Source organism: Varroa destructor, unplaced genomic scaffold (genome assembly GCF_002443255.2).
Source record: "Varroa destructor unplaced genomic scaffold, Vdes_3.0 BEIS01000002.1, whole genome shotgun sequence".
Lineage (NCBI taxonomy): Eukaryota > Metazoa > Arthropoda > Arachnida > Mesostigmata > Varroidae > Varroa > Varroa destructor.
Window position 1 is genome coordinate 683,903 of NW_019211455.1, and position 26,410 is coordinate 710,312.

The 26,410-nt window shown below is 40.9% G+C and overlaps 1 protein-coding gene and 1 long non-coding RNA gene across 17 annotated transcripts in view; one reads left to right on the forward strand and one right to left on the reverse strand.

The window, feature by feature from the left end:
• Positions 1-26,410, forward strand: part of LOC111243944 (solute carrier family 35 member F3-like) — a 107,697-nt gene that overhangs the window by 21,572 nt on the left and 59,715 nt on the right. For 13 of the 16 annotated variants that reach the window (XM_086979321.1, XM_022790318.2, XM_086979330.1 and 10 more), the window contains 2 exons: positions 10,178-11,278; positions 18,953-19,137. In XM_086979321.1, the coding sequence (XP_086835447.1) occupies positions 11,073-11,278; positions 18,953-19,137 (391 nt within the window). In that variant the 5' untranslated portion in view covers positions 10,178-11,072. Of the gene's footprint in view, positions 1-10,177; positions 11,279-18,305; positions 18,536-18,952; positions 19,138-22,805; positions 24,052-26,410 lie in introns of those variants that run through there. The other 3 variants (XM_086979322.1, XM_022790321.2, XM_022790322.2) reach the window with 3 other exon arrangements.
• The window catches only part of LOC147757218 (uncharacterized), a 26,009-nt gene continuing 19,884 nt past the window's right edge, over positions 20,286-26,410 (reverse strand). Inside the window, exons 3-4 of the long non-coding RNA XR_015320451.1 lie at positions 24,248-26,217; positions 20,286-20,727 (exon numbers count right to left, since the gene is read on the reverse strand). This is a non-coding gene — a long non-coding RNA (uncharacterized LOC147757218). The remainder of the gene's footprint in view (positions 20,728-24,247; positions 26,218-26,410) is intronic.

The window sequence follows — 26,410 nt, forward strand, 5'->3', positions numbered from 1 at the left end:
AACTTTGTAACTTTATTTATATTACGATCCAGAGAAACACTGTAATTATTACACACTGGGCTAGAAACTTCTACGAGTAGACGGAGCAACTAGAATGCCTTAAGCCGACCATAAACATTCTGTATTTTGTTAGATAGGAATAATTGAATTCCAAAAGTGGGTTGTTCCGATTATTATGTTTATATATTACGTCGCTGGCCTATTTGCTGTCGGAACTGAATCATAGAGCGAGAATGGCGCTTTCAATCTTGCCAAGGTTAAATTTATCATTTTTAGTGTTCTATTACTGACTCAGTCCCCCCAGTTAACTTGTGCGTGGTAGCTAGCTGACTCGTTACCATTTTAGTGAACGCAATATGCTGATTGGGAGCATTTTCATAGCAACAAAGTGGGCAGAAACATTCATTTTAGTAAACTTGTTGGCAGCACAAAATCCGTATGAACAGTAATTTAAGCAAATTATTATTTCGAAATATCAAGTAGTGAGACGTAGCCTTTTGCTATTCCGTACCGTTTAAACGGTAAGAATGACAAGTTACTGTAAATCGGCCCAACTTATGAATCCTTAATCCTTTTCTGAATCCTGCTAATTACCCATATAATGTAACACTTCTAGCAGTTAAAGAAGAAAAAAAAAGTAAGTTAAAAGTTAAAAAGTTGTTCAAAGACGGCGGTATGCATAGGGATCGCATTGTCTTATGAACCTATACGATTTTTAATTTTAACATAATTATGTATTTATATTAGTCGACTGCTTACGTATGCTATAATTGCTTAAACGTTTCATTAAGTGAGTAGTGCCCAGCTGTCCCGTTATCGATTTGCTAATGAAAATCAAAGCAGACTACAGTCGTCCAGTTTATCCTGGCGCGGTGAGAGATCAGCTGTTCGTATATTGTGGCAGGAGAACAATTGATGGCTGCAAGACAAAGCATGCAGGATTTTTTCCTGCTTCGGTGCTGAAAAGTAGATGATTTTGGGTAGGATAGAAACTTGATGGTTCTTTTCTAGTAAACTACGATTTTTTGCCGTTTAGCTCAGCTCTGGATTGCAAAATGAAGCGTTAACGTGTATACTATATTCATATAGACTTTGACATTGAACAAATGTGTGAATACATAGGGGGCAAGGTCCTTTATCTAAAGAAGAACTTCAGATTCCGCGGCTTCGGTAAGCATTCGATCCTATCTGGAGATATTGAACGAGCTCAGAATGGACGCGTATGATTATGAACGCCATAAACATAATTATTTTGGTACTCAAGGCTTTTTCTTCATGATTAACATTCTATAACTGTTTTCTTCAGTGACAATAAACGAGCCTTACAATGCAGAAAGAAACCGTAGAAAATATGGAAAAAGAGAGTCCAAGTAAATTTATTCGAAACACTTCTATATATATCATATGTATTATAAATTGTATGTAATATTGCAGTAAGGGGTGTAGAAAATATATATGATCTAGGAAATCACAGCTGTAGAAGTACTGCTGCCTTTTTGTTGCTATTGCTTTTCTCGGAGAGTCGCATACAATTTTTAATAATTTAAAATACAGTCGGACAATGTTCTGGCCTCTTTCCAAGGTAGCCCAAAGGATTTTCAAGCCTCTCCGCATGTCATTGCTAGACTATATTTTTTCTATAATTACACTTGTATTTTTGCCATTTGTTTTTTCCCGGATCGAGGGCCCAGACATAGGGTGCGCTTCGTTATTTAATAAAACCTTCTGCAACATCTTTGACTCTTATCGGTTCCTATTACGACAGATACCATGACAAACAGTAAAAATCGCGCCGAGCAGTAGCAACCGCTTTAGCGTCAATTTCTATATTTTATTTTCTCCGCTATAAATAATAAACATGACCACAGCCGAAGGAGTGCAAGTAAATACGTCACATAACGATTTACTTTCGGTTGTGCAGACAACCACCGGAATAATCTGGATCACTTTAGGCACAGACATGCAAATGCTGTAAACGGATACATCAAAAAGACTTATTTGTAACGAAACGGCGCGAAGAATTGCCGAACGGAGTCTGTCCCCCTATACAACCTACTCCCTTTGCCCTTTGTGTTCTACTCTAATGCGCATGTGCGTATGCTCAAAAAATGAAGGAAGCCATCTTGACTCGTGCAGTGGACATTTGAAGGGGTATCCAAGCGTGGCACTAGACCACGCGCGTTTCTTCATGCGAATATAACAAGCTGTTGAAGCAGTGGTAAACGTACTATATCACAATATCGCGTTTTTCATGTCGGACATGTCGTATTCGTATCGACGAAGCGGCACAGTTAAAGCAACCTAAGAACGTTGTATTCTAATATTATAAACTTGTTGATAAATATCTAAGACTGTACTTACGTAGGTCTAAAACTACGTATTGTTTGTACAACAAGTCTAGGAATTGTATTCAAAAGTGGAATCGGGAGCAGTGCGCTGATTTCAGCTATTGCCAACATTCATAGCGATTTAGTTCTATTTGAGCCTTATTTTATTTCTGAAAATGCAGGTAAAATAATAGGTCGTATAACGGTTTATTAATGGTTCTGCTTGATAAGGGCCAAAGACACCTGCTTTTCGCTATATCAGCTTCTAACAATGGGCCCCTAGTGGCCGCTGGCTTATTACTGACAGACTCCGGAACATCCGAAATTGTTCTTCTGCCATTCGCTACTATCAGGTACATCTCTTAGTGAACTTGTTCTATGATTCGAACTAACAGAATCTGACCGGGTTAGCCCGACGTTTCATGCTATACTTGGCCGTTGGGCAAATATGTTGACAACTTCGACACTGGAGGCTGGCTAATATTTATTCCAAGAAAGTTTAGGCTCTGGAAACGCTAGTGCGGCCTAGTTAACAGAGAACAGTTTGAGATTAAACATGAACCAACAACAGTATTACTTAGGATCTTAAGTGAATAAAGAGGACAGGTCATAAAGCTATTTGTATACATGATTTAAGGGTTTCACGTCACCGATGAAGGACAAGTTCGTTTACCATCTTCCCTATCTGAATCCACGAGTACAAAATTCTTCATTGATTTCTTCTCTGACAGCGCGTATACCTCGAGTCGCTGAAATAATCAACTTAAGCGTGAAAAGGTCGTACTTGTAACATTTCTCTGCGAACGACAGCAATACTCGCAATCCTATCCAAGCAAATGTAAGCAAATTAATATATAATTTCTCACGATAGATTTATGTGGGATTTTATCGATTACCATAATTTTCATCATTTAATAAAAATCAAAGTTTACTTCCGAGGCGTAGGGTTTCTTCGATGAACGGTACTGATTGCAAGAAGCTCAAAATACGTTAAGCTCCATTATGTACACGCATGGCTTAAGAGCAATTAAACTCATAGGCTTACGCGTTTTATAACTATCGGTGAAGTTGAGCTTGGGTTATCCTCGAAAAGGGTACTAGGGTACGACGCAACAGAAATAGCACGGCTCCAGTAGCCCAGCCCACAAGTCTCCCTAAAGTATCTGCTCAATCCTTGAACTATAAATAATTTTTTTAAGCCACTATCAGCCTGCGCCTGGAAACCTTCCCTTCAATAGCACAGCAAGAATACATACTGAAAAACCGGCAGCCGTAGGCCATTTTCCTTCTTATACAAATAGCTTCGACTTACCTTTTCTTTTATTGTTGCTTATTTTATGGATCAGTTGGTGTAACATAATAATGAGTATGAAATGACTTTCATTGATCCAGCGTTGCCGACGATGTACAATTTTTGTGTCTTGTTGTAGGCCCGCTATTCGTTCATATCGATTGCGCTTGATTGATTAATAATTGATAGGAAAAGTATTAGATTCCAGACGTCCCTCTGTGCAAAAAGTTCCACGATTTTGCTAAACAACGACTTGGTTCGATCAGTTTAAATATCTCACCTGCTAGAATAAAGTAGGAATGTCTGTAGGGGTGTTCGCTCCACGTCAGGTCACCGCGCTAGCCTGATGTGCAAATAGACTTCTTGTACGTTTCTGCCTGTGCGTCTATGTATTTATAGCTAAAAACATATTACAGTCGGTGGCAAACATTGAAGCATACATACATGCTATGTTACCAGGAGTAGTAGTCGCACGTATTGCGTCCTAGGAATGCTGAAGCTGTTTGTAGAACAGGCCATGGAGACTAACGTGTTCCTATCTTATGGTTGCCCAAGGGGTTACACTAGTTGGTATGCAGTCGAGCCCTGTGTATTAGGACGCACCGTAGATAATCATTACAGCACTGACGGAGTGCAAATGAGCGTCGAGGAATGAACGCACCTTTGAATGAATTTTCCACTGCGCTCTCCTCGTCTACTTACATTGTGGGAAAGATCTCCGGTTTGACGACTGGGTGCCTCTGACGACTAGTACACAAATCTAATGAAAAGAAAACCTTCGCCTGCTTCAAAGCTAGAGTCATGATCGATCACTACGACGCTGAAAGCCATTGTTTTAGTAAATATGATTAAGGCAGGTCATGCTAATTGCATCTATTTATGATGACAGGTGCATGGCCAAAAATAAGAGGGTCTCTAATCTGACCGTGCCGATAGATGCTGTTGAGATATCTGTTGGGATGAACATTGTCGGCTATTTAATTACGTTTAATAGGGGCAGATACAATTTGTAGATTGCGTTGCAAATGGCTGACCGGCTTGCTAGATTTCCTCGAGCTTTTTTTGTGTATCAGGAAGTGAGAACAACACTGATGGTTTTTTGCCTAAAACGCCGATTAGAGGCGTTCGAGTTTTTGTTAGCGTTTATCCACAAGCGGACGCTCGTAAAATGATAATCCAGTAAAGTCGCAGGTGCTCTTGACTGCGTAAGGCCGCCGTTGTAGCCTGTCAAGACGTAGACGCTTAAGACCATGCTACGTCGAAGAAAGTGCGAAAGAAAAAATCATTTCCAAATACTCTGCTGTTCGGAGATAATATAATTTACTAAACATATAATACTACTCATTTTATAGGAACGCTTATGCATATATCGTTAGCGGCTATACTAATTCATTGCCTACTACGGATGTGCTATCGAGTTCTACGGAAAGAAAGACTATTATTTGTTATTTCAAAATTTTTTCCGACTGAATTGCTGACGGTACCTAAAACTACGACGGTCACGAATATCGATGTTTCCGGGTCATCGAAAGTGTCTGCGTCTATTCTTGTCACACCATAGTTGTACTTCAAATGTATACTTATATTTCATTGTAGTTGCTGAACACGTGTTCAATGGCCATGTTGGGTTGGGAGCAGTGTTGTCTCCTTACTAGGTACCGAATACTACGCTGAAAAGGCTGACTGCCTATCTGCTTCTAGCTACAATAGCCCGCTTGTACGCTATTAAATATGTCCACATTTGTTATCGACAATGGGTTGAAAAGTGGGCCGCAGTTATCAATGGCAAACAGAAAAACAGTGAATTTTTTTTTTATTGATATTGTTGCAGTTCGACGTACTGTTCTCCAAGGATACCAGTTTTTCGTGCTTGATTGCCTGTTTGCAAATGTAATCTATTTCTTACTACAGCGGACTGCGTTGTCATGAATGCCATATGTGTTTTTCTTTAAGGGTCCACTGCTAGTACAATTTGACTTACAACATATATGTGAAAGTAATTCATTCATAAAGTTATACTATATTTATAGAAATAGTAGTAGTGATTTTATCAGCAGAGCTGTACAAGAAACGATTGGATCACGATGATGAAAAAAGCACATATGCTATTCTGAGATGGTCCTATCGTTAGGCTGCATGACATAATTTCAATTTAAATCGACATATTATCAATTTAATAATGCGTGGGCATTTGATGGCCCTATGCATTGTTATCCTACCGGCAGATCGCTTCTGCTGTCGATCTCTGTAAGCTTAATAAGCTTACTTCCATTTGGGGGCTACTACAAGCTGTTTCATGTCGTTGAGGCCGGCCAGACATCTGACTGTCGATCGTTGACGTGTCCGATTGGCACAGAATAAACCCCTGCCGCCATCTGGCTTTTTCTATTCGCTTGGTAAAAGCAGAACACTTGTTTGGAGAAACGTACAATTTTGATGACATCGACAACATCAGTTTTCTTTTATGCAGACCTATTGATCAGTCAAACGTGATGCCATGATACGGTGCAATACTGTCGGCTATTCACGGTAAGCGCCGACCAAATACCTAAATCGGACATAGGAATGAACAAATGATAATATTGCTTGCTTCTTTATTTTATCATACTTGTCGTATCGTATATATCATTGGCTGGGCCTGATTCAATTATAATATATATGTGTATAGCTAAAAACTTATTATGAAACAAGCTGTCGCGTTCCAGACGCGAACCACATGCTTCTGACTGCAGAGCTGTCTGCCATAATGTGAAAACTTGCTCAGTTCTGACCGATAGGTAAACTTTAGCCGTCTCAACGATTGAAGTGCTCTAATGGTGCGCCTGATTAGTCGTTTTTATCTAATATCAACGGTACACATACATATATATATATATATATATATATATATATATACACGGGACAATCAATACGAGACATTACAGATTCCTAGTTTATAACAAAATGACAGATTAATCCGACGGTTGGCGCAGGTAACCCAACTGGTATCCTGCATGGCAAATTAAAACTACCTAAAGTTCCAAGAAATGGTCAGGTCGCCAAAATGTAGCATAAACAGTTTTGTGCCCCCCTCCCATCTCCTATCTTCAATGTTACGGTCGATGCATTTTCCAAGGTTCTATAGGTGCACATATATAAGTCATAGCGGACCGGTTCGTTGCTCGTCGTGGGCCTTCATGCGAGTTGATACAGTGGAGAAAATCCGCTTTCGATCTCTTCACTCGGCTTCACGCTACCCAGCTTGCTGCTTACGCTGATATATAGAAATACCCCATAATGTACTAGATCGCGCTGCCTGAAATTTTAAGTGTATGCGAAACGCTCTCATGCCGTCATCGGAAACGTCAACAACCGATAGAATTTGCTATTCTAGCCTGGTTTCGCTGTTCGCATACTGGGTACGTTCATGTGGAGTACAGACTTATTCATGGGCATGAATTGGTCTGAAGGATTGGGATGCGCTTGTATTCCAAAGAGTCGATCTGCGCGTAATTTTACAACGTAGCTCTGTTAGGGTATATTGTAATTTCGATATTTTCTTGGATTCCCTTCGGAGGGTTGGCTTATGGCAACATTTACTATCTAGAAGTAAGGTAGAAAATAGGACGTGCAAATTGGCGAATCAAATAGATGATGCCTATATCTGTTTGTCCTATTGCTTCTTTTTTAATTGTGCTGCACCGCGTAATCACGACCGGGGTAAATACCCAGTGCTATAACTGTTTCTGTAGATATTCGTAAGATGTTATAATTGTGAGTAGACCATTGTTTTTTTTATCTGTTCAAAAATAACGTAAAATCATCACTCACTATGGTTCGGGGTTTATAGCTGCTGAGCGTATGTTGAACCAAAATCGACAACATTAACCTAGGTTTTTCGGATAGAGGTTTTATTTATTACACCAATTTAGAAAATGATAGTGTGTTGATAGGGCGTACGTACGTACGTCCGTCGATTAACTGTAACAGTGTTGTGTATGGTACATTTTCGCAACGGCTTAGCGGTCGGCTGTTTTAAATTAGAAAGAGAGAAACATTTGACAAAGCGCACAATCGGTGCCCATGGCACGGCCCAGTGTATTGTATTGAGCTTCTGCGGGTCGCTGCCATCTATGAGGTGCTTCCCCATGATGTCTTCCGAGCTCAGTATCTTGCCTTAAGGAATATTAGTTCCATTATGTGTATGCGCGTCGTCATACACACAATGAACATAATATTCCTAAACGAGCTTTCATATCCACATACACGTATCTCAACCAAATGATCCTCGAATACGTCTAGCATGGGCTGCCGCTAAGCAGTAATTGCTATCTCGTGATATTTATGCAAAAAGGTGGCAGTATGATCTCGAGGAATGGCGTTGATGCCCGGACTCGAGTGCCGCTGCGAGCGACTTTAGCCGCAAATCGTATGCTTTCATATGAGCTCAAAGTGAGTGCAAAGAAAACTCGTCATCCGACAGCGAACATTGGTGGGAATCGCGATCTCAGAGCCTCGAGGCACCTACGCAGGGCCACGACAGAAAAATCACTGCGATTTACACGAATTCGAGAAGGCCGAAGGTGGCAATAGAGCCGACGACGCCACAGAAACACCTCAGCAATCTGAAGAACAGTCGTCCACCCTCCAGGCAACATTTGCAAACAGATTGCATCTAATTTTGCAAATGTGCTTTTCGAATTTTTTATAGCATTGCTTTTATATGTAACCAAAATAGGCTCATTTCTCGAACCGCGTGACGAAAATGTCGATACGCTCCAATAGATACAAGTAAATGTTTGTTGTTAAAGCTTGTTATCTTGGCTTGCATATCAATGCGCTTTATTGATTGCCCTCTGTGATTTCGTAAGGTAGCTGCTGATGCATTTTTTATTAATACTACAGTGACCGCTTGACCACACATTTAAAGTCTCTGTTGCGTATGTAGATCACTTCTAACTCGAGTAATATAAAATACCATTTAATTAGCTTGTTTCAGTGATCGAGATTTGAGGATCCATTCATAGCGGCTACTGCGTAGAACCCTATATTTCTAGAACCCATTCAGATTTCAAGTTGTCGTTACGGCAAAATAGCAAGCCGAAGTAAACTACGTTTTTCGTAACACCGTTGCACGCAATTGGAAGCTGCGATCCCGTGTCATATTTGATCCCTCGAAAATATTTTCGGCTATCGATTTTGCCAGCTCAGGCCATTGATTACTGGGCGAAGCCGAATTCGCAAATCGAAGGCAGAGGCCACGATACCTTCAACCGCCATACTTGAACTGTTTCCGTACACTCTCTCTATAGGTTGCTACGTAGTGTCATAGGTTCTTAGTGATGCTCGATTAGATTAGACGGCCTAATTGCACGATCAAAGAACTCGGAGGGGCTGCTAAAACGCCTCGAGGGACCATGGGCAGGTTCAACCCAAAACGTTTACGTACAGAAACTTGCGTTGAATAATTGATTTGACACAACACAAGAAACGGCATAGAAGTCTGCTTAGGTAAAAGGACACGTCAGAGAACCTATGAAGTCTACCTGTAGTCGGAAAATAAGCTTAATATATCCGTACTGTCTGCACCCTAAGTGACGGAGTCTGCCTAATCTATACCAACATCGACGATACAATCGTGTAGATGCCGCCTTGTATCAATCATTAACTTCTGTTAACTGAAACGTATTTGCATTAGCTCGTTGCCGAAGGGCTGATTTATTTCTTTTTTAGTGTAGATCTACCGTGACAGTATTTTCGCAGTCTGCCGAATTTTGGTAAACAAAATATTCTGGCTTATGAAAAACTGTTAGCTCACAAAATTAACCATTATGTCATTCTATAAAATGCACAATTTGAATTTTGCCGCCACCCCGTATTGAACCAATCGTTGTGCTTGCGAATGCCTAATAATACAACTATGAATTTATTTTTTAGAATTGATAATTATCGTATCGTTAGACACTACCATTTGCACGTTCAGTTCTAATCGTATACAGGTGAACAACGGCAAGCACTCGTTACCAAAGACATTATTTCGCAATGTCCGTATCTCCAAATCAATCATCTTTAGGGGAGCGCGAAAGTTCACCTTTTCGTAATAGCTTTCTTAACCTACACTAAGTTAGTTTCAAAGCAAACGTTAAGGATTAAGTAAGTAGACTAGACTTTGTTCTAGCTTAATATAAACGCTCCGTTTCTTGTGCAGATTGCGTTACCAGATATAGCGTAGGTGGCGTACGGCTCGAATTATCGGCGACGTCTGGTTCTAGTCATACGTCTGTTTCGTAAATAGCGGATTACTTTCAGAGGCTATTAAAATCGGTTAGAGTTTTTGTTAGACGCCCATTTCAGGTACGCCGTCAGATTTTGATCATTACCAAAAATAGATGCTGATTCTAGCACTGGTCACAGTCGTAAATAACATAAACTTCTAAAACGTACTCACACATTTTCATATTATCTAACTAATTATGTAAATTTAGTCGTCTTTTTCTAATAGTTGTAGAAAACTATTATAGCCCATGCACATGTATAAAATGTATTTCAATTTTCTTTGATTTCATATTTTTCCTTACAGTTGCCCTTTTGCCACGGACAGCGCTAATTGTTACTCCACTACGTTACCGCATGCACTGACACAAGAGAAGGTTTGTTGCTGTGTTGTACGACAGCACGAAAAAAAACCATCCGAGAGGGACGAATTCCTGACTTAGCCCACGGGGCGGCCCGAGGGGCTTTCGGGCCAGATGTTGCAATCGAAATTGCTTCTGTTGCTCCCTCTTCAAGGCTTGGCCACCACTTGACGCCGCTAACGGAGGTCTTGCGACCGTTTGCAGGCAGCCTTCCGGATTTTTTCACAACTTTGTGCGGCAGCAAACGTTCGATGATACGACGGATAAGAATTCGCCCACAAGCGGATTGAAGCTCCTGTAAAAAATAGAAACGATTGGAAACGCAATGAAATCGGGAGATCTTAGCCCCCCGTTTTTACATGGTGCTAATCAAATTCACGTGCTGAAGATGATGTAGAAACGAAGAACGCTATTCGATTTATGCTAATAGTGCATAAAATGTCACAAGTTTTGCTATTGCCTGTATCTACTGTGCCACAAAAGAAGTGGATGGGGGGGAAAGGCGCAGCTTGGCCGAACTTCCGCTTGTGTTGTAAAGATATTGACAGCAATAATCTTTGGAAAAGCGAAAATCAGCTTAGCCTGTTCAAGGCATACCGATGTCGAATAAAGTTTGACCACTTTTACCAAGCCTGGTCCTTCCTGACGCGTTTCTAGTCGTCTTAATCTAGGTCTCTCTGCGTGCGTGTGTGTGTGTGTGTGTGTGTGTATTTGAAGCGTGATTAGACCTGGTCTTGGCGTCCCGTCTAATCTACGAATAAGCGGGCTGCTTTTCTTCTGTTGCTCGCTACTGAGTCTTAGGCAAAGTTCCTGCTGTGGGCGTGACTAAGAGTGTCCGTAATGGGTAATGAGAACGACAATCGGACGAATCTCCGGGCGATGGCGAAGACGAAAACGCCGCCTCCGCCAGCTGTAGTCATCACACTGGATACCGATCCTTTCCAAGTCGACGTGACCACGTCGAATTCGCATCACCCACACGTGAATCAGAACCACAGTCAGAGCAATCATCATATCCACCAGAACACACAGAAGTCACTTAGCACGTAAGTAGAAACGTTAACATAAAGCAGGGACTATGGCAGCAGTATTTCTCCTGTATTCCAGTTACGATACGCTTTACAACATACTTACCTCGAATTTTGTAATATTTAAGGACTTCGCGCTAGATAGTCAATCATTGTACTCGTTAGACTTCAATGACAAAATACCAGTTATTTTTGTAGACAATATTTATCACGCTTTGCGCCTAGAATAGGGAGCACAACTGAATTAAATCACTTAAGCGTTCTTGTGTATGAAAGAAGTCATCATTGAGCTAATCTGAGTAATGATCCGTCGTTCCTTCAGCGGAACTATTTACATTAGTTCTTATAATGAATTTTGACCTTATAGCAAGAATATATATATATATATATGTAGAGGCATACACCTCTAATATTTCTACGAATTATTTATATTTTCAATAGTGCGGCTCTAATAATAATAGTAATAATAATGCCTAATACGGCAGCGATATCTAATGAAGTTGAGGAATCTTCACTTGCTCATTTAACAACGCGTTTCAACAAATAAAAAAATCAACAAAAAAAATTCAGGCGCAATTCATAACGTGACCTTTTGTTGAGGGGAACCTTTCAGAGGTCAGTTTTACCATACCCAACAAAAAGGCCATACCACTTAGACAGGCAAGTATGAGGAGTAAAGCCTGCTGCTTCGATATAAACTCTACGAAGAACGGCAACTAAACGAACGGAAATAAGCCATGCCATTACCAATGCATTGTTTATTATATACGGAAAAAATTTCTTAGCGTTGCTGTTGAAACTGCGAGTAATGCCGAATACTCGACTATCGCAGATAACTGGCGTTCTGAAACGTTTACAGATCTTGGTCTGAGAAATGAGTAGGTGAATTAAATTAAACACGGGATATTAGGTCGGAACAAGGTGCAGTGACGCAGCTCGCTTAGGGTACGCGTAGTTGGGTCTCTTTAGACAAGAAATCCACCGACGTGTTACCTAAGAACGCTCTTTGTGCAAGTCGGATCTAGGCTCACTGGAAACGATTGTTTTCAATCTAGGAAAACCCTGTTTAAGCTGCTGTTGGCTTTGGCCCGCGGTGGACATGCCAAAACATATCATGTAAAACTGATGCATAGTAAAGGTATGATCCGGCAGGTTTCTAGTGTGCCTCATCGTCACAGCTGAATGAACCCCACGTTCTCTCACCCCTACACAACGTGGAGGGTCACGCTACCCACGCGATACATTCCGGATAATGCGATGAGATACAATAAAAGGTACTGGCCTTTCCCAAAAAGCCTACAAGCTGCCATTAGTATATTTAAATTTTTTCATTCAAACAGTATAAGCGCCTCTCTAAAATATTGGCGCCAAAAAACCTATAACTTTCTGGCTTTCAAATTGCTCATTGATTTCGAAATGACCCTTACCACAAACGGCCCTAACAACAACAGATGTCGTAGAAAAATGGACGCTAAGCACGGAAAACAAAGTACCCATAATTACCTATTCAATAAATTACTATATATATATATATATATATAGTAATAAAAATTTGAATGGATATATACATTTTGTAAGGCTATGCAAAGCTTACGGACGTTTCCATAAGAGACGATAATAAACTAGGTAGAGAATAATCTTTTTCATCCTGATTTATTTTTTTTCTGTTTGCGATACATCTTGCTCTTAGTTCAAGAAAATTTTATTGGCACTTCCATTAGTTAAAGGGCGTTCACTTGAGCGCCTTGTCGCTTGAAAGCCGAAGCGAGATTTCGAAAATAGGCACGAGAATATCGATTGCTTTCCTACGTGCGCATGTTCAGTAGGGAAGTGATTTGAACGCACGGGAACTGGGATGCATTTGGCGCTAACTTTGAACCCGTAACGACATTGAGTCGAAATGAAGTCAGTACTAGATATAAGCGTCGCTAGTTTGCAACAAATCGACATTTAAGCTTCTATCATAGTTGTTGTTGAAGTTGCTGAGAGCAGGAGAACTTTAAGACTTCATGACATGAAGCAACCGATTTGAACTACAGCCGTGTTAGCAATCACCTTCGTATATTATGACCATGGCTGATTTTTCATGTCCATTGTATGTATATATACAATGAGCGGAACGTAACGTAACTCATAGATATGGCGTGCGTATGTGCCTTACTTCCTTAACGCCGTCTCCTATTGTTTACTTTTGTAAGCCCATCTGAATGTATTAATCACAATACATACGCAGTGATGATTTCTACATAAGAACGCTGTATCACTTGATATAGTGTCAAAATTGGTTTCGTATTGTTCTTGCAGGTTATAACATATACGTACACGAATTCGGTTAGGTCTTGGCGTATGGTGGGGCTGGACGAACGCTGGCGGGCAACCCAGTTTACTTTTTAAATTGAAACGTTCAATTCAGAAATGTTCCGTCATACCCTTCGGGCAATACAATCCCACGAGAGGGTCTTTTCGCTAAAAATTGTGATTTGACAGCGGTTAATTGAATGCGTGATCTGAAAGTTACAATGTCGTTAACAAATCTTGAATACCGTAAATACGTATCAAATTTTGTGGCTCGTAAACTGACTTTATGTTTACTTGTAGTTTGTAAAGCAAGTTAGCTAGATATAAAAAGAAAAAAAAACTATGTATAAAAAAAGTTTGTACAATTATTGCTTTTAAATTAATTGATTGTGGTACTAATTGACAAAAATATCTTTAAGGAGCATCTAAGCTTTATTCGAAACCCGCTCGATGATTGAAGCATTTTTCATATTTTTTAAAAAATCTTAAACATTATACGTCAAAAGTTCGCAAAATCAGTAGCCGAGTATTTCCTCCAGTAAACCTTTTCAAATGCACGCCAAGGCGCTGGAACGTTGTTGTAGATAAACAAACATAAAATAGTGGTACCCTTCATTGATAAGTTCTACTTTTGATTATCGACGCGGTAGACGTATCTCCGTTTATGTAGATAATCCGACAAGGTAGCAACCCTTATAATTTATCATCCGTGGATGTAGATGTTTACAGTGTCTTAAAGCTTAGCATACACTGCTTTATACCGTAAGGTTAATTTGCGCCGCTCAAACATTCGTACCGTTTCAGAAAATTAACCCTGGTTCAGGTATTACTTACGTTAATGGTGGTAAAGTTACTGTAACCGACAAAAATTCGAAAAACAAAGACTCAATGAAATACTACAACAAAATGGCCCTTCTCTATTTAAGATTTCGGCATGAGGCCACATGTACAAATAGTATATTGATAATAACATTTCTCTAATCAAGTTCTTGTCTATCTCAATCAAAGTTAAGCTCGGCCAGTTTATCACCTATTAGCATTCATAAGCGATGATCAGTGTCCATCGATTGCACAGGAACTTCTTGTACGCTGTCTATTTTGTAAACAAACGTTCTAACGTTTCTAGCGGTAGCGTTAGTTCAACGAAATCTTGAGTGTCGTGCAGCTTTTTATATCTCAATCGATCTAGCTTAACTTCTCAGTCAGCCTAAACTCAGGCAATGGTGCAGCGTATATGCGTTTTGGTACCATGCCGTACCGGATGTTGCATAGATAGCCAGCGCCATATGCATTTGTTGGCAGGCTAGGCGGGCTGGATCGAACGTACGAAAGGTGCTTCATTTGTGTTACCGCTGTAAAGTAACTTGCCATCACCTGTTTAGAGGTTGAAAGATGAAATAGGAGCAATTTGATATAGCTCGAAACATCAGATGTTCGCTCTTTCATGTTGAACGACCCTTAGACAAACCTAGACTTTGAAGGGGTCGAAGCCGATGACGCTAGTCTGGCTCAACATGTTGTAGGATTTAATTCTGAAATTTTATTTATAATGATAGTTGCAAAGCTTCTGTGATACGTTCCTAGAACATAGCCGTTTCAGACGATGCGTCATGTTTTCTAAAAAAGCCTAATATCGTAGACGACATAAAACATACCTTTCAATCATTTTGGGCAATATGCGTCCGCACCCGAATGTTATAAACGACACATCATTCATATATTAGCGGTGCCTAGTGCAGCTTTTATTCCTATTAGGAAAAATTAGGAGTATGTTTCGATACTTCGAATTATTCGAAACACTTTGTGGAGCTTTATAACGGCCTATGTGGGCTTGCTATTAGCCCCAATTGCGGGTGATTCTTGTTGTTATTTGTCGTCATGTCGTTTTTTCTACTAGCATTTACTTGAGTGCCGGTGCGCGCAGGTAACTGTTCTACTAGCGTTTAACTGACTACAAGATAGCCTAATCAACTACCGTAGAGATATATGATTAATGTAAGTACATTGTTCCGGTTCAGTGGCGTTACGTTTTTTTCGAATTTAAACTTTTGGGGCTCGAGGTTTAAAATATCCGCAGCAGTTTTTTCTATTGTTCTTCGGAGGACCAGCCCAGCCATGGACGATTCAGTTGTTAAGAAGCGCTGTCTGAGACAAAGTTTGCCGGTGGTACCGGATGTAGGATTTTCTCACATTTTTGGGAAGAAGAACCGATCAGAAGACCGTTCAGTTTATGTAAACAAACGTTTCGGTCGAAAACTGTTGAAAAGAAGTGACACAGACTTACAGCTAAAATTTTTGATGTTGAATAAAAGAGAATTGATAGAATATCACCAAAGCTCGAAACTCGTCGAAAAGACTCGTACACAGGACTATTCCTTTCCCACAGTTTAAAATACTTTGCTAGGGAGACGCACGGGTGACTATCGCAATTTTTGATAACACGGCAACTCGATACCAGAGGTAACATTTTATTACCTTATTATATATTTGTTCGTTTAGAATTTAGGACTAAAACCGATTTTAATATTTATTCACTCATAGAGTGAGGTTAGTACTTACGTTGTGCAAGGGTTCAATATGCTTTTTAAAAACATACGATATTTAGGATCAAAAATAGTTAAATGTCCTAATTTGACCAAAGACGCTTGCGATGAAAAAAAATTGCCGGGTAGAAATGATCTATTAATAACTGATTTCACTAATCGCTATCAAGCAATTTCATATACAGCAGCCAGCCGTCCGTGTCGCTGGTCGTAGGACGCTGACATAAACGTGATAAGTGGAAAACAATTGTTCCCGCTTCGCCAGCGGGAGACGAGTTGAATGTCAACAGACCCGTGGGATAAAAAATAGATCGGATAGGCATAACTGTTATTTTTCGAGTCGCTTTACGATGATACCAATACACAAGATTAATGCCACCCGGTGCCCAAACGAATCTAGCTTATATAGCTGCGAGAAACGATTATCACAGTAATTACAGATTTCCCCTGCCTATTACTGAATAATTATTGCAGTCTATTATAGCTCTCACATTTTCGAAAAATAAGTGAGTATAATTCACTCTAATGTCATTTAAAATAAATCTTTGACTACTTTCTTCATTGTTGGAGGCAGCCTTTCCTAGCAGCATACACACTAGTCACTAAATTACTAGACCGGCGCCTGCTAGTACTGATACATTAATAATATCCCTAGCTATTATCAAATGCTAGAGTATCCGTTCAGACCCGTTCAATCTACATCTGCAACTAGGCAACATCGGAAATTAAGCCCATGAACTTAAAGATGTTAGTAGCTATACCTTATGAAGTGTAGCTACTTACATCTAATCAGTTTTCACCGACAGGCTATTCGATACAAGATGAACCACTACCATAGTTTGAGTAATGGCTTTTTTCTAATCTATAATAGGCTTTGTGGACTAAAATAAACCATTCGATATTAAGGTCACTTCCTGTCGCTTGTACGAAACACTCCGTAGAACTGCCGTAGCAGTTCGTACTCGAATCAGGCGCACGTCAAAGCACCGTCTGGTGTTCGGCGCATCCGAGCACAGCCAGTCCAACGGCAAAAAAACCGGGGTCGTTATCTAAAATATCGATGCAAACGTCATGGATTGGGGAGAGGGGTGGAGGTATCGTGCTACAGTAAAGTCTCACGTCCATCTTGCAGGAACTCGGTCAAATAGCTGATGCTGCATATGTATACTGTCCGACGAAAGAGGCCTCTAACAGCCAGTTATGGTGCTCGGCCATCCATTGTGTCGTGACCCCCTAGCTTTCTGCAGAACTCGGGGCTGTGGGGTTCGTCATTCGTTTCTCCCCTTCTTCACGCATATATTGGTGTTGTGGGGAGTTCTGCCTGTTTTGCTCTGCCATTTAGGCTCCACTACAACCAATTACTACTGCTAGTTCGCCCGTACCATATCTGGCACAAAGCTATTCAGACATCAAACGTGCGTCGGCTTAGTTAAACTAAACCAGAATGTGCATTTAACAATTGGCATTGCTTTTGACTGACTGTAGCGTCGATTTTGATGATCAGATAATCGTGGCGTTAAAGGAGAGGCAGTATTCATACCTTAGGCTACGGTGTTCTTGCAATTGATAGAACCTTCCCTTGTATTCATTGTTGTACGCCATGTTGCAGAGGTCATGGAGGCCGACCTTGAGCAAATTTTATTTCGGTTTCGCTGGCTACTACTACTACTACCGGCACATTGGCTGTCGCGCAGAACCGTTCACCTGTCCATAATATGTGCCCAGCCTTTGAAGCCTGTATCTGTTTGTTTTGAACGTTTATATCGGCAGCAGCGTTTTGTTAGCAGCATTCCTGATGCCGCCGCAGGATCTCGCCGGTAGAATCTGACGGCAGCAGCAGTATCCCCTTGGGACTTTGTGCTTGTCTGTTTTGTAGTGTGTCCGTCGGCTGGCCGTCGTGAACGTGCACGAACGATGTGTCTACACCATTATACAATAACGTGGGTCGTGACTGTCTGGGCAGCCTGACCGTCTGTCGGTCCACTAGGATTAAACCCCCAACAGCTTGTATCGGCACAAGTGGCGTTAGTAACACTGGATACTGTTACCGCCTCAGATCAGTGTCAGACGATCACAGTACGGAAAGTCAGCAACCAGAGCGAGAGCACAGCAACGTGCTTGAACCTCAGGGGGTAGGACTAACGAAAGTGTAGAGCCCTCGCCACATGTATGGGTTATAGTGTGGCGACCCGTTACGTGGTTGAAACAGTATGGTTCTCAACCAGTCCACCTGAGGTGAACCGGTCGCATAAATGCTGTTAGCAATAACGGTGAAGTCAACTGAGGTTGCTGGAATCAAGTTTCCCGAGCACTAAAACTCATTGAGAAGGATGTTCCTCGTAGTACACAAGCAAGGCGACAGTGTATTATATGCAATACAAGAAACTCAATTCGAGAAGCGTTTTTTCGATACTCAGAGAAAATATCGGAACGAGTGAGTTTCTTTGCTACTTCTGTGAATGAATTCGTGTTCACCCTTTTTGCTTTAGATCCATAAGGACATTTTTACATTATGGAGTTTGAGACAGATGCATCTCTACACAATTTGAGACAAAGCCCTCTGGCAAGTAGCTATATATATATATATATATATATATATATATATATAGCATCGATTTATTAACTAAAAGTAAGCCTCCGAGTAGCTGTGGCCGTGGCAGCATGAGGTAGAGTTTATCAGAGCAGCTCCTTCTAAAAAAAATGGATATACAGTGTTTATCTGAAAATTCACCGAATTCTCTTTGTTGTGCGGTATGTTTTGGCGGTCCTGATTATCGTCTGGTGCTATGCCGACGATGTCAACGGCAATTTCGTGAACGGTGGAATGATCTAATTTCGACGCTGGCTCCAGACACCGAGACTCGCTGCGTGTCGACTCAGCGGACTCTGCGGTCGTGAAGACAAATGGTGGGGTTGGAAGCAGTACCGCGACGACGGGGGTCAGAGAGACGGGAGGATCTCTTTGCAACGCGCGTTCCAGAGAGAACTCAATCGGATTTGAGGCCTCCGCTGCCGGGAGCAGCATCGATCTTAACGGTAAGTGCAAAACACCACAGGACAACACCTTACGATAGAAAGCAACACTTTAAGCCATATATGATGAATCGAGTGTAGTATTCCAAGGCTGACAATAGGCAAGGTACACTACGCCGTCGTGGTGTGTAAATACACACTAAATACACTGTGATCATAGTTATTGAATTTGTTATCTCGATTGGACTTCTCCAAGTATGTGACACAGAGACGATTCATCTCAGCTAGATTTTATAGTGGCGACAAGCCTTGATATCTCCTGTGCCAGAGAGGTGATTAGGTGGATTTGTTCTCACAGGGAGGAATAATTGAAAGCGTTAATAAATGTATATAAATACATAATATTGAAGATTCAGGCCAACTCGGAATATATCTATGAGAGAAAAACCATGATTTAGCAGGTAATGGTATCTGTAGAAATAAGCCTAACAGAAGATGCCAAGCCCTAGGCGAAGACCCACACAGGCCAAGCTTTGTCCCGGTAGTGTACAGTTATATGTCATACTTGTATACTGTACGAACAAAAACAAAGTACATGATAATACGAAGAGTCGGGCGACGAAGTTCATAAACAACTAACTCCAGAGTACAATGAGCCGTTAGATTTCAGTAGCAACTGTGAGCTTCCAGAAAGTCCGATCAATGCTTTTTCACACGTCTATTCCATCATACTAGATGTTTTCGGCAATGTTTGTTTACCAACCTATATTGTTGTGTCATGTAAGTCCCTTCACGCTCATGCTATAGCTAGTGACAAGTTCATCAGTGTGGTCAGACCCTCCTCGCGAAGCCTGCGTAAAAGCAAATTGGTTTCCAATTTTCTTTTTTTTTTTTGTTAATATCAAACAACGCCACTGAATTTGGAATTACGGATTGTGTCAGACATCCTCAAATGAAAAAGAGAGGGTTTTACTTGAAGTAGGGCACCCATGAGCGTTTGCTTCTGATGCTCTTTGTTGAAAACTCTTGCCCACTAAGGCATCTAAACTATATAGGAGCAATACCGATATCTGTTAAACCAGCACTTCTGATTTAAAATTGGTTAAAACTGTTTAATTAACTGTTTGACTAAAAACTTGTTTATGAGTAGTAATGAAGGCACTATTTAATTAGGAACATTTAATCCTGTTAAGTTTTATCATGTTCGGCTATTTAAGAGCACGAGATGTACAGCAGCCAATATACAAGTTATAATTATGGATATACTAATTAATTTTCCTATTCAATTTCGACTAGATATAACTTATAAAATTTATCTCTCTACTGTATAAACTTACAACATAACTGTGCAGTGATGAATTTAGCATATGGTATTGTTCAGCCTGAGTGAGATCGGCTACCTCAGGGGGTATCGGTCCATGGGATCGTAGCTAGTTTCATTAACCAAGGCCGAATAAGGCTTATGGACGACGACGATGACGACGACGACGACGACGACGACGACGACGACGACCACGACGACGACGACGACGATGACGACGACGACGACGACGACGACGACGACGACGACGACGAGGAATACAAATGATTTCTATAATCTCCTGTGACGCAGGGCCAACAGCGTAAGCATCGCTTCGCAGAGCAGATCAGTTCCTAAACAAGTAGAAAATCATACGACGATTTGTATCATTAACAGAATATTGGCTTAGTAATTAAAATGTCACTGAAAGCCATATTGAGTAAGTTAGTTTGTTTACTTATAAAATAATTTAAAGGTAACGACAAAAAAAAAGCCAGAAAATGGCAACGACCCTCATAAATGTTACGCATAGACACGCTGTGCGATATATATTCTAAGGGGTTGTCTCGATGTACCGTTATCCGCTCTGTAGTGAACGCACGCGTTACGCTCAGCGGCGCTAATACTGTGAAAGCTGTGACGTTTTTTCATTATGGTTTTTCCTATTTCGACAAATGCAAGCCAGAAGCATCGGATGACTGAGACTCAGGAGCGATGAAATCGTATGATCGATATTACAGCTTTAATGAGCCACAGGTCTTGCTCTCGAGGAACTTGTCCCACGAACTGCGGTAGCCTTGCAACGAACTTACTGAACGACTATTGGAATCAGAAAGCTGAAACCAATATAACTGCAGTATCGTCTTACCTGCGGCCCTATTTGCTCGTTGCATATGCATAGCATGTTTATAAACGACAAATTTTAAGTTTTAAATGATTCATCTGCTTCGCATATGCCAGTTGACTTTCTATCACTGCCAGCTCGATCTGTATGTAAAACTCAATTTAGAACGAAATTAGACTATTACGATGACAATGAACAATATTAGGGATCTAACTAGAAGCAGTTGCCAGCCTAGATTTGGGTCAATATGTACGAAGATTTATAATTGTGTTTCTTGAATCACTAAAATATGGTTACCTTATAACAGCGGCTCTTTTGAACGCTAAAAATGACCATGTATTATAGACACTATTTGTCTCATACTCTATTTTAGCTGTGAGACGCTGTTAATCACCAAACGTAATGAGTCAGGCCGACTCTGGAAATTTGGCATTTCTTCGTTATGTCCGAAAGCCTATCAGTATTAAAATTTCAATAGATTTAGGAGATTCACTATTACGATGAAATCGAACACTGAAAATGAAAGCAAAACAAAGTTGTGAAGAAAAAGACAAATAACCTATTTGTTCGCCCAGTAAATTTTCGATCATCTGCCTGCTATCAGTTTCTTGACGTTGAGAACAGTTCCCGTTCAATATATATATATATATATATTGTTACCACTTTGGTCTGCTTCGTTTTTGGATTTACGTCGTGTTTTGCTTTCGGACTAATTAGGGAGAGGTGCGTGACCACACTCACCATATCTTTTCCTTCAGATACAGGTGAATACCAATATTGAACATTATATTCGTTATATAACTAGAGCTTCCTATGATTTGCCTGATATTCTAAAATCGGGGCAGATTCAGTTCGGTTTGAAGCAGGCATGATCTATGTATTTATATATGTAAATAGGATGACCCAACTTTATACGAAATCCTATTAACGCTCGATTAAACGCTATCACATTTGTCAATTGGGTCATTTATCCGAATTGGATGGCAACTGTCTGATCTGCGGCGGCTTCAAATGTAGTGCCTTTGCTTATGGTCGTCGAAGCTTCGAAAGATCGGACCGAACCTGCTATTATGTTCAGTAAGTAAGGGCCCATCTGAGCGGCTCAGATAGATGTCGCGAGCTAGCAATTGGAAACTGAAAAGTCTTGGGACAAAACGTTTTTTGCTCAGACGCTTACTTTAAAAGTGTCGCTGCCGACTTCTCCTTCTCTCTTTTACCCGCTTTTTTTTGGTGGTACATGTCAAGTTGTGAGGAGTTACGTGCTGCTATTCCTTCTAGATGCCTAGTTCTGGCCATAGGTTAGAAGCATAGTTCAGTCGATACTTTCCCGTATTATTAAAATACGCTGTTACCCGTTGATCTCTAATAAATTTTCTGTAAGCACACACTTGTTGAGCCTGTATCGGAATATTCGCTGTGGCAAAGCAGGATATGTGGCGTCATCTACCGTCTGCGAGTTCAATTCGGATCATACGGAGCGAAAGTGATAGCATGTGAAGACGCTAGGTGGCGCCATAGGTACCGAGATTTATCAAAGAGCAGTATTTAGATAGCAGTTTTTCGATTGCACGTTTTGACTGTCTCCCAATGCGCTTTGAACACCATTTTGCCGAAATTACCTTCTGAGAAAAGGAAATACAGTTTCCCATGTTTAATTGATGTCAAGAATAACTTCAAATTGAGAGTAAAATAGAATTTTATCTGTCAATAGGAAAACCGTACAAACACGCTTTAGGTTCATGACCGAATTTTCGAGCGAAATTAATGTTCATCGAAACAGTTCAATGAAGACTGCAGTTATCGTTTATGTTATTTGTCTTCTAAATGATAGACGGGAAAGGAGAATTTATGATTTGACCATTCGTGGCAGGATCCCCCTAAAAGTACGTGCACCTCAAACAGATAAATTTCTTATTGCTGCACTTGGTAATAGAATTGATCAGTCAATCAATCCAAGCATGTTCGGAGGAGGGTGTCAGAACGTCTAAGTTATTTCGGTGTGATCATAGAACATCGTGGGTCAGTTATGAATTCAGTTACAATGCGTTCGCCATATGCGGATTCTATACATGTCTCAAGATGCCCCACGAAACAATGAGATTCACAGAAAATATTCAGTCGTCTCATGTGGGACATTATGGGGCCAGGGTCGCTTAGGGGATATGGAAGGTATCCTAGGCAAGGACACATGGAGAGGGCATTCGTACCACCAGCGCCCCCTGTATTGGCCAGCTGATGGTGTTGTTTCGATTCTCTGGTCTCCGCTCTCCTCTATATGTTCCTCGGCATTTTCCTGGAGAGTGTTATTTGACGAGAAAATACCCGAAAATAGAAAGCGTGTCTGCGGCAGCCGGTTTCCAGTGCCCGCGTCGTGAACGCACTGTTGCGTTAGACGGAGATGCGGTTGAAGTTTGCGAGTTTCAAGTGAGGTGCTGTTGACGTAGTTGTCAAAGTATGGCCGGAGACCATCGCCGGTCAGAAGTGTCGTATTCACCGTAACCGTGCATTTTTGCCGGCAATTTCACCTACAAGAACAGAACTCTCGAGTTGTTGTCGCATGACAAACATAATGCGTTTGAACTGGTGCAACGAGACATGCCTGCAAGGTAACCAGGGAAACTAATTTCTACTCGGACATCAAGCAGGATGATGCTTGTGACGATGCCGCTTCGGGAACTCGAGGCGAAGAAGTCCCAGGAGACTCAAGAGCCCAAAAATACGCCGTCAATACAAAAGTTGAAAACGAGCAGCTCACATTCGATCCATACGAATGGATCGAACAATCAGCTCGCCTCACAGAACAGCATCACTCGACAAAACTCTGCTAATAACTGTGAGTATCCATTGTGTCGTTTTAGTCGTAATAGTCACTCAACTTATGCAATGGGCAACAGGGATAGAATTCCGAAGCCGAGTTGGCGGGTGAAACACATACAGATACGAGAAACGTCATGTCGAACGTAGAAGCCAGTTCGCAATTAAAAAGGTTTACTTTTGTAATGAACTTTCGCGCTGAGCTACTCACTAACCTCATTCTGGTGTTTAACTCGAGGGACTCCAAAGAAAATATGTTGATATGTTTTCATAATTCGACGGGCCTGTGTGTGCACTATAAATGGGAGACAAAGGTGGCTTCATGTTCGTTTGGGTCTCTAGCGAACATTGTTGGTACCCCATTGTCTCCTGTTCCGAGAGTGGAGATGCTATGCAGGACGCGATTTCTCTATGACCTTCAAGCTAGACGATTCGTTCTTATTTGCGTCTGGCCGACCACTCTACTGCCGTGCGCGTCCACTGAATATCCCACCAGGTACCTAACGACGAAGTAAGGGTTCAACAAAAAAATTATGTGCCTACTCGACAGACTTTGTACGTATGACCAATACGAACGTACATTGATTGTAGGTTAGTATTACCGGTATATAACAATGCTATACTTGTTTGGCCGTAGTCGTATTTCGCAGTTGTGTAGCAATGTGTCATATGGATTTTATGTGCGTACTACGAAAAAACACAAGCGGTACCTGTAAGCTTCGTGCAACGTTGCATAAGCGGACTCAAGGGCTAGGATCTGGTGGCTCGATGCAGGTGGTTGGCAGTGAACATCTGTTGCCAGTTGGGACTGTGTTCTGTATTTGACATCAATTTCACTGGCATTTGTTAGCTGGTGCACACAGGACCCTTCCTGACATTTCTGTTCCTGTAGCTTTTGTGGTTCTGTCAATCTAAGCAAATCTAACTATCAGCATTTACCTCCTTCTTCAACCTATATGGTTTAATTGAATCGATTGTATTTGTTATTAGGTATTATGTATTAGACGTGTCAGAATTGAAAAAAATCATCTTTTTCTTTTATACTGGTTCCAATTTTTCAATTCCTCTACAGTTAATACACAATACACGATTTGTCCAAAGAGTAGAAATGCCTCAAAAATTAGAAACACGTTTTTATACATATGAAACATATTTCTTTCTCGAAACTGTATCTTTTATTTTGACCCGCGTAAATTTACGTACAAATAGCGCTTTGAGCTTCGAGAATACGTGATTATCTGGGGGATTCATTCAAGTTACGACTAATCCAGACTTGAGTTTCGATCCGGCCGTACGATACCGATAGCCCATAATTATGACTGTACATTACCGTTTTAAAATGCAATATTGATTAACAACTTTTTGTCTAGATGGAGCCTAAACGCATAACCCCCTATCTAAGCTTGGCTTTATTGTAATGCTATAAAAAATCAGTTTCTATAGAGTTCCAGACTCTAAAGTTCTATACAAAGCTTCATGCAAAACTGTTTACAACCGATATACCATTTTCATGGTTTACCACAGTTCGAAAGTTCTTAAGGTTTCGTAACTGCTTAAAGCCTTCAATAATATATTCACAATACACGATAGACAGGCTGCTGATCTTCTCGCACCAGTTTGTGCTGCGTCCCCTGCATCCATCTCTCCTTTCTCTTTGAGCTTCCCGCTGCTGACGACGACGAAATCCGCGATCGATGTCATGTAAACAAAACTTGGTGGACAAATGAAGTTCCGTGAGTCTTCACCTTGTGTCAGTCCCTGATGGCCGTTAACTGGTATCTGATTCTCGTACTGTATTCAACTAGTCGTCCAGAAGTTGACGCCCCGTATGTGGCTCAAAGCGGCCTTTACTTGTTTGTTTAGTTTTAGCAGATAGATGAACAGTATATTATGATGGAGGAAATAGGCGGCGTGCCAACGCAGAGCGCAGTAAAGAAGTGGTCTCTTATTAACCGCGGATATATCAGAGTTGTTTGGATAGCTGGCGGTGCTAGCGAGCGGGTCGTGATCCTGTTTATGATAGGCTCAAGATAGGAAGTAACGAGGCCCCTGTGCGTCAACGGCTTAACAACATTTAACTAGAAGCAATGTATCGCACATTTTCCACTCACTCAGCATACTTTCGTCTCATCATCGTTCAGTGACTAAAGCCTCGGAACCTTTGTTATCATCGTTGTAACGACAACTGTAGATAGATACATACAAACACAAAATATATGTTAATTACGTATAGAGAATATACCTACAGTGGGCAAATGACACGAATCCCAATAGCTGGAAATAAATATGGTGAAGCTTGAAAAAGTTTTTGCGACCGATAATAACGTAACCAGAATAAACCAAACAACATCTTCAATTCCTTTAAGCCAGCCAACGCT